We start from the raw sequence: 8,231 nt of genomic DNA on the forward strand, positions 1-8,231 counted from the left end.
AACCGCGTTTTTAAACGGTTCGTTAATGTTTTAATTTTTTTTTAAATTATATTTTTATGTTTTTAAATTATTTTATTATAATAAAATTAAAAAATAAATGTTTTTTTTAAATTACTTTATTATATTTTTCTTAAAACAAATGCTTTAAAATTCAATCAAAATCACACTTACAAACATCCATCTCAGCAACTCCCCTTGCCCATCTTCAAATCTCCGTTTGACTTGCAGTTAGAACTTAGCAGCAGCAGCAGCCTTCAAATTTTCTGATAATTAATTCCACTCTATTTAATTTCCTGCCATTTTTTTAAATATTCAATCAATACAACTCAGCCATTCCACTACCACCACCCAGCCTACAGTGTCAAACCCCTTGTACATGTCTAATCTCTCTCATCAAGAAGAAGAAAGCTGTCATTTTCTTGGCAGTGAAAGAAAGCACATGCTTCAAACTCTTTGGATGGAATCTCTTCTGTGGCTTCCATGAATGCTGGCCTCTAAAGTTTTGATCTTTCACCTACTCAGCTAAATTCTGCTCTCGGGTATCTCTGTATCTCTTACTTTTGTCTTGTTTTCTCTTCCTTTAATTTGGTTGAGTATCAAAAGCTTTGACAAAGAACCTTAGCAGTGGAGACCCGGATCAGTTTTTGTTTCAAAAAGTCAACTTCTGGGCTCTCTAATCGCCTTTCGTTTGTAAAGTTTCAAGCTCTGGCGAGTGGTGTTTTCAATCCTGTACATATTCTTTATTGATGCTCTCAAATTCCTCTCTTTTACTTGTTTTTTGTATTGTTTTTGACAATTTCCATTTCTGTCACTCTATTCTTATTTGATGTGAGAATTGAGATCTATTCTTTTATACCATCTTGTTATTGGAAGAAGATTCTGGTTTGTGATTCTGTTTGTACTGCTCATAATACCCTGGATGTTGTTGGCCCATTGAGTTTTTGTGGACTGGTATTTCTGCTACTCATCCTACTCAGTTTATAGCTTAAAAATACAATTTAAAACACATTCTCTGGTACTGAAATTCTCACCATTTTCAAACCATTTGAAATCTCTCCTCGCATTTTGAATCAATTCCTTGTACCTAAGAAGGAGTCGTATTGGTGTCCAATTGAATTCTTTCATCCTACAGTGGGGCACGTTTAGAATCATCCATCTATTTTGATATTATTTCCCTAGGTTCTTTCGTCATTTTCCTTCTAAATACAGTGTGGTTAGATTCTAGGCACCAATGTCAATCTTATGTGGCGTACCTCTCCTTGAGTGTGTGTATTGTCTAGCTTGTGCTCGATGGGCGTGGAAACGATGTCTCCACACTGCAGGTCATGACAGTGAGACTTGGGGTCTTGCAACTGCTGAAGAATTCGAGCCAATTCCTCGCCTTTGCCGCTATATTCTAGCTGTTTATGAAGATGATCTTCGGCACCCTCTTTGGGAACCTCCTGGAGGGTATGGACTAAAGCCAGATTGGTTAATCCTAAGAAGAACATACGAAGATACTCATGGAAGGGCGCCACCATATATATTGTATCTTGATCATGATCATGCTGATATAGTTCTAGCTGTCAGGGGCCTTAATTTGGCAAGGGAGAGTGACTATGCTGTACTTTTGGATAATAAGCTAGGGAAAAGGAAAATTGATGGTGGGTATGTCCACAATGGGCTATTGAAGGCTGCTGGTTGGGTTTTGGATGCGGAATGTGACATTTTGAAGGAATTAGTGGAAAAGTATCCGAATTACACATTAACTTTTACAGGTCATTCTCTGGGGTCAGGTGTAGCGGCAATGTTGGCTCTAGTGGTAGTGCTGCGTCATGATAAATTGGGAAACATTGATAGAAGGAGGATCAGATGCTACGCAGTTGCACCTGCACGATGCATGTCACTTAATTTGGCTGTCAGATATGCAGATGTTATCAATTCTGTAGTGCTTCAGGCAAGTTGTTATTCCAATTCATACATATGAAAAAACAATATGAAGATATACATCTAAAGAAACCTTAACAAAATTTACATAATTTTTGCTAGAGAATAAAATAAATAATATCTTGGGATTTCACCTAACACCTTAAGCTTTTAGGTAGAAATAGTTTTTTGGTATGGTATTAAAGCCTTGATAACCAAGTAGTTAGGAGTTCAAATCTCACCATTCACATTTAATTGATAAAAATTAAGCACAAGATAGTGTAAATCTGTGCAAATTTCAAGCTCAAAGGGTTTTTATTTGAGGAGGTGTATTAAAAAATAATATAAATCATACATTGAGATTTAACCAAACAACTTAAACTTTTAGGTTGAGATGGTTTTTTGGTACCTTTTGCATTGCTTATACCTTGTGTTATCAATATGTAACATTACATTTACCTTTCTTTCTATGAAAAAGGTTCTTTTTACTATAGCTTCTTACTGTTTCATATCTGATCAATATCACAGAAAATGTTCTTAAATTTTTCATGCTTCAACCTTTAGAAGAATGCTACTCACAGGGAACCAGTAAATATGGTGTTCCCTTGATTTGAAGCTTGTTTCCTTGTCTTGGGAAAGAGAATGAAATATTTAGTAGGTGACAAGGTCATGAACTGTTGCTGCCAGATGACTTTAGTTTTTTTATTGCAAATAAAGGTTTGAAATGTTTGATTTACTTGTTCACACGCATAAATTTTTTTAGCTTTGAAAACCATGTAAAGAATCTGTCCATGGGTTGGTGTTAGTACATTGATGCTTGTAGATATGCTTACGTCTGTTTGTCATGGGGATTTTATCTGAACAACTTCCGATGAAGTTTCTAAATGCCTGTGGATTATTTTACTGGATCAGGATGATTTCTTGCCACGGACAGCCACGCCCTTGGAAGACATTTTCAAGTCACTTTTCTGGTACAGATCAAGTTCTTTAATTATTAAAGTTTGATCATCGGTCAGAAGGTTATTAAAGCTTTCCTTGAAATCTTCTTGAAGAAGATAGACCATATCTGCATCAACCATTTGCAATGCTCTCTATTTTCTCTGTTGTGTTCGACGCACAACAGGAAAAAATTTACTAATGGAAGATTAACAAAAGGGAGGCTTGTAGAACAAAGTGCTTGAACTTATTTTTGACTAAGAATGTAGTTAGGTGATGACATTAATTATTTGATACTCTAAACACCATGAACTTCCCTTTTTTTTCAAAATTTTATTCTATGTGCTGTCCATTATTATAACAACTCACCGATTCTTCTAGTTTTCCTTTTCTTTTACAGTCTGCCCTGCCTACTATGTTTAAGGTGCATGAGAGATACTTGTATTCCGGATGAGAAAATGATCAAAGATCCGAGGAGACTGTATGCACCTGGCCGCCTGTATCACATTGTTGAAAGGAAGCCTTTCAGGTATTTCCTAGGGGTGTCAGCTTGGTTATGTCATATGGTTAGCAAAGTGGAGCATATTGCTACAAGTTTTTACTAAGCACGAATCATATAACTAGTCTAGGTGGGTTAGTGGTCAAGTATTTTTATATCTATCAACAATTGAAAATGGAGTAAAAAAATCTTAAGTCCATTGTTCACGAGCTTTGTTGCCTTTACCAGTTTATGGTTTCAGTAGATATTCTAGTCAATTTTGGCCGGTAAAGATCTTTGAGTTTTTGACAATTGGACATTCTACGTGGTTTGCAGATTGGGAAGAATCCCCCCAGTTGTGAGGACAGCGGTACCAGTAGATGGGCGGTTTGAGCATATAGTTCTTTCCTGTAATGCTACTTCTGATCATGCAATCATTTGGATAGAGAGAGAAGCCCAGAGGGCTATGGATGTAAGTTTTCAATCTCTTAGTATTAAATTGATCTTTTCTGGACCAGGTTCTCAAACCATTAGTTGCTTTATTTTGCTGGCATGTTGGTTGTTGGGAGGGTCTATTTGCTGCTCTGAAAGTGGCAAGCTGTTGTTAATCAGTAAAAGATGCTGAAATTCTGGACTTTCCAGCACCACCCTCTTCTTCCCCTGAGGTTTGTTGCCAGGGTAGGGGATGAATGCTTGAAATTCCATAGACTATCTTTAGTAGCTTGATCTTCATGTTCATATTTTGTAAGTTCACGCGACACGTGAATTTACAGCAATACAACTGGAAACAGTGTTTTTCCACAACCTCTTGAATTCACTTGCACTCATTCCAGCGCTGACACAAATATATGCCCAAGGTTTCTTAAACTTTGGTTTTAAGAAAATTACTTGCAAGCTTGTATCATGACACGTGCGTCTTCTTCTCCTCGACTTAGATAATGGTAGAGAAAGATCATATCATGGAGATCCCAGCAAAGCAAAGGATGGAGCGGCAGGAGACTTTGGCCCGAGAACACAGTGAGGAGTACAGGGCTGCATTACAGAGGGCGGTTACACTCTCAGTTCCCCATGCCTATTCACCTTCCAAGTATGGAACTTTCGATGAGGTGGAAGAAGGAGAGGATTCGAATAGATCTAGCGGGGAATCTTCTTTTGGTTCTTCGAAGACAAGCAAGATAAGAGAGAACTGGGATGAATTGATTGAACGTCTTTTTGACAGAGATGTATCTGGTCACATGGCTCTCAAGAAATCACAAAGGGATGGATGATTTTGATCTTGGAGAGGGAGGGGATATGTTTGCTGCAAAAGACATTAAATTGAAATTATATGTCCATTGATTCTTGAGTTGACATGTAAATATAGGATTGAAAAAAAAAAATGAAAAATTTGAGAATTGGATCTGTGCTGCGAACATGATATACATGGAAGAAATAGATGGCACTGATCCAATATCTCTCACCATGCAGCCGCGGGGAGGAATTCAAGTTAATTTCCCATCCAAAAAATATGTTTGTGGGATGAATGTGTTCTTGAATATCATTAGGTTAGTAGCCTGTGCTATAAAGAAATATATGAATTTATAAATAAAAGAAGTTAATTTTTATACTTTAAAGTAGAATATATAATTATATAAATATTTTACTCACATTGTTTTTTTTTTTTTTTTATAAATATTTTTAGAGAATAATCCTGCCTGCTACGTGCAATTTATTTTTATTTTTATAAATATCTCATATAAATATAATTTATTTATATAAAATATAGATAAATTATAATAATATTTTCAATTATTATAAAAAAAGAGTTAAAACAACAGTTGAAAACATTAATTACTGTGTATATATATATATATATATATATATATATAAATAAACCTGCAAGAGGCTATGGCTAAAGTAATATATTCAGATAGTGTTTGAGAATGTAATTTTTTAAAAAATTTAAAATTTATTTTTTATATGAAAAATAATTTTTTTTAAATAAAAAATATTTTTAAAAAGTAATTATTGATACATTTCTAACATGATTTCAACCCTTATTTTCATGTTTTTTATTTTTTTTATTGTAAATTATTATTATTTTATGTTTTTAAATAATGTTGATATTAAAAATAAATTTTAAAAAATAAAAAAATAGTTTTAAATACAGTTGAAGACATGTTTTTTTTTTTTTTTTTTTTTTTTTAATTTAAATAAAACAAACATCCCTGACAGCACGACTGAGAAAGATTGTATAAAGCAGGGAGCAAGTCTTTAATCAAAATCTTGGCGTTGCATCTCTTTGGAGTTTGATCTCCAATCCATGGCTTCCTTTGTCTACCTTCTTCTCTTCATGGTGCTAACTACAACCCAATTCTCCCTCTGTTTCGGAAAGAGGTAAAGAAACTCATCTCCTTTCTCATGTCTTATTTTCCAATGAAGGATCAAGTTTGTTATTTTAGCGTACGTTCACAATTTAATTTCTCTAATGGAAAATCACGTTTTACTTTTTTTTTTAATCTCTGATTTAATTAGACATCTGAAGAATTGTGTTGTTCTTGATCTGGGTTTTTGTTACAACACTGTGTATAGTGGGATTGGGAGCTTCTTGGTGCTTTTTATCTTCTGATCTATAAAGGAACGATCTTTTTCTACAGCCGAATAGATATTGTGTGCATAACCTGATAGGAGATTTGCCTCTTGTTATCTGAGTGATTTTCTTTGATGGTATACTTGTTTTATACAGCAATAACCATGTCTTTCTTTGCAATTTTCTGCTTGAGTAGCCGAAAGGAATTAAGGAACAAGGAGGCCCACCTTGAAACAATGATACAATTTGGAAGCTCAATTCAGACCAACTGGGTAGACCCATCAAGAGTTGTCACGGTCTCTTGGCAACCAAGGTCAGGTACTTTGATTTGATAAAGTTGTTGTAGAGCGTTATGGCCCCAATAAAATCTGATATTAGTTAATTGGGAATTGTTATTGGTTGTGTTAAGTATTAAGGTTTTTAAATTAAGTATGTCTGGCTGAGCATTCGTCTTTGAATTATAGCGCAGAATGAATACTGTGGTGCTCAATGGCTCGGTTACTAAAAAATGTATGACTTTCCTTTCCTTGAATTAGGGTGTTCGTGTACAAAGGCTTTTTGACAGACGAGGAATGTGATCATCTTATTTCTTTGGTATGCCCTTGTCTTTTGCTCTTTTAGCCTTTGTTTTGTCTATTTGGAAATTATTGGAATTGCTTCTTTTTTTTGTGCTTAGGCACAGGGTACAAAAGAAACTTCTGAGGGAAAGGATGATGATTCAGGGAGAATTGAGAGAAACAGGCTACTTTCAAGCTCGACTTCTCTTCTAAACATGGATGTAAGCTTTTGTATGATTATATTCTTACAAACATGTGCATTTAATGCAGCATATTGTTACATTATGGATAATCACCTACCATTAGATTTTTGTTTGCAGATTGTGCTTTGATTATGTTCATTCATATTATATTTGGTTCATTTTGATTTGCTGTTTTTCAGAGGGTGTGTGAAGATTTAGTAGATGCTTTCTATCATTGAGTTGAGTATTAATAATCAAGAGGAACTTATTCTTCTATGTCATGAGAAACTGGTTCTTCTGTTAGCCATTTTTGTTTCCTTTTCTTATTCTGCTTGAAAATAGTTTGATAATGGTCTTTAGTTTTGTAATTGTCAAATGATGTTTCCAAGAGGACATTCTGATGGTTTGGGTTCAACATCCAACTCGGAGGCTCTGAATTGTAGACCACTTTATTTCATTTTGATAAAGTAGCAACTAATTTCTTTCAAGAGAGGAAAATTTACATTCTTTAGCTGGGAGAGAGCTCTGTGTAAACAGAGACTTACTGGTCCGTCACTTTAATATTACTTTAAAAAAAATGGCTGGAGAGCATGTGTTGAGATTGCTCTTAGTCACGCTAGATTTGAAATTGTTGTTCTATTGCAAGACTTATATGACACTTTCACCACTTTGAATATAAACCTTCTTTTCTTTGCAGGATAACATACTTTCAAGGATTGAAGAAAGAGTTTCAGCTTGGACTCTCCTTCCAAAAGGTATGTTTGGTCACCCTGGCTCTTGTCACCATAGAATAGTTGTTCTGTTCCATGAACTGCGTATCTATATGATTTAGTGTTTCATGTTGTTGCATGACTTATATCGCACTTCAGAGAACAGCAAACCCCTGCAGGTCATGCATTATGGAATTGAAGATGCCAAAAACAACGATTATTTTGGTAACAAATCTGCAATCATTTCAAGCGAGCCTTTGATGGCAACTCTGGTTTTTTATCTCTCTAATGTCACCCAGGGTGGTGAGATATTCTTCCCTAAGTCAGAGGTTGGTGAGAAATCTTCTTTTGGTTCATTCATAAATGGAGGATTTCATTTCAGCACCACTCATTAACACCAGTATTCAATCTGTCACAGGTTAAAAACAAGATTTGGTCTGATTGTACAAAGATTAGCGATTCCCTTCGACCGATTAAAGGGAATGCAATTCTGTTTTTCACAGTGCATCCTAATACATCTCCGGACATGGGTAGCTCCCATTCTAGATGCCCTATCCTTGAGGGCGAAATGTGGTACGCCACCAAAAAGTTTTATTTAAGAGCCATTAAGGTCTTTTCTGACTCTGATGGAAGTGAATGCACCGATGAAGATGAAAATTGTCCAAGATGGGCTGCTCTCGGAGAATGCGAAAAGAACCCTGTGTATATGATTGGTTCCCCCGATTACTTTGGGACATGTAGGAAGAGTTGTAATGCTTGTTGAAAGCCAAACTCGCAACTCTCTTTTTCCGTTTCATTAAACCAAAGAAAGTACTCTACAGTCTCCAGCTGATTATTATTTTTCAGCAGTTTTTAGAAGGTTTAGTTTTTTAATATAGCACATTCATTGATTTA

The 8,231-nt window shown here is 35.2% G+C and overlaps 2 protein-coding genes across 5 annotated transcripts; both read left to right on the plus strand.

Moving 5' to 3' along the window:
- Positions 1-189: 189 nt before the first annotated feature.
- LOC118060494 (uncharacterized) lies at positions 190-4,925 on the plus strand. The gene is made up of 5 exons (XM_035073719.2): positions 190-1,936; positions 2,818-2,876; positions 3,242-3,370; positions 3,656-3,791; positions 4,255-4,925. Exons 1-5 carry the CDS (start codon positions 1,232-1,234, stop codon positions 4,585-4,587), a joined length of 1,362 nt encoding a protein of 453 aa, XP_034929610.1. The 5' UTR covers positions 190-1,231; the 3' UTR covers positions 4,588-4,925.
- Positions 4,926-5,521: 596 nt separating this feature from the next.
- Positions 5,522-8,231, plus strand: LOC118060493 (probable prolyl 4-hydroxylase 12). Of its 4 annotated transcripts, none has more exons than XM_035073716.2 (7): positions 5,522-5,695; positions 6,082-6,201; positions 6,425-6,482; positions 6,565-6,666; positions 7,325-7,382; positions 7,497-7,666; positions 7,756-8,231. In XM_035073716.2, exons 1-7 carry the CDS (start codon positions 5,622-5,624, stop codon positions 8,098-8,100), a joined length of 927 nt encoding a protein of 308 aa, XP_034929607.1. In that variant the 5' UTR covers positions 5,522-5,621; the 3' UTR covers positions 8,101-8,231. The 4 variants fall into 4 exon arrangements, with proteins under 4 accessions (XP_034929607.1, XP_034929609.1, XP_034929608.1 ...); XM_035073718.2 differs by having other exon boundaries at positions 6,571-6,666; XM_035073717.2 differs by having other exon boundaries at positions 6,085-6,201.

This window comes from Populus alba, chromosome 12, assembly GCF_005239225.2.
Source record: "Populus alba chromosome 12, ASM523922v2, whole genome shotgun sequence".
NCBI classification, from domain to species: Eukaryota; Viridiplantae; Streptophyta; class Magnoliopsida; order Malpighiales; family Salicaceae; genus Populus; species Populus alba.

Coding starts and splice junctions, on each gene's coding strand:
- LOC118060493 (XM_035073716.2), top strand. CDS start 5,622: ATGGCTTCCTTTGTCTACCTTCTTCTCTTCATGGTGCTAACTACAACC. Junction 5,696..6,081: donor TCCCTCTGTTTCGGAAAGAG/GTAAAGAAACTC, acceptor TTTCTGCTTGAG/TAGCCGAAAGGAATTAAGGA. Junction 7,383..7,496: donor TTGGACTCTCCTTCCAAAAG/GTATGTTTGGTC, acceptor ATCGCACTTCAG/AGAACAGCAAACCCCTGCAG.
- LOC118060494 (XM_035073719.2), top strand. CDS start 1,232: ATGTCAATCTTATGTGGCGTACCTCTCCTTGAGTGTGTGTATTGTCTA. Junction 1,937..2,817: donor TCAATTCTGTAGTGCTTCAG/GCAAGTTGTTAT, acceptor TTACTGGATCAG/GATGATTTCTTGCCACGGAC. Junction 3,792..4,254: donor AAGCCCAGAGGGCTATGGAT/GTAAGTTTTCAA, acceptor TCCTCGACTTAG/ATAATGGTAGAGAAAGATCA.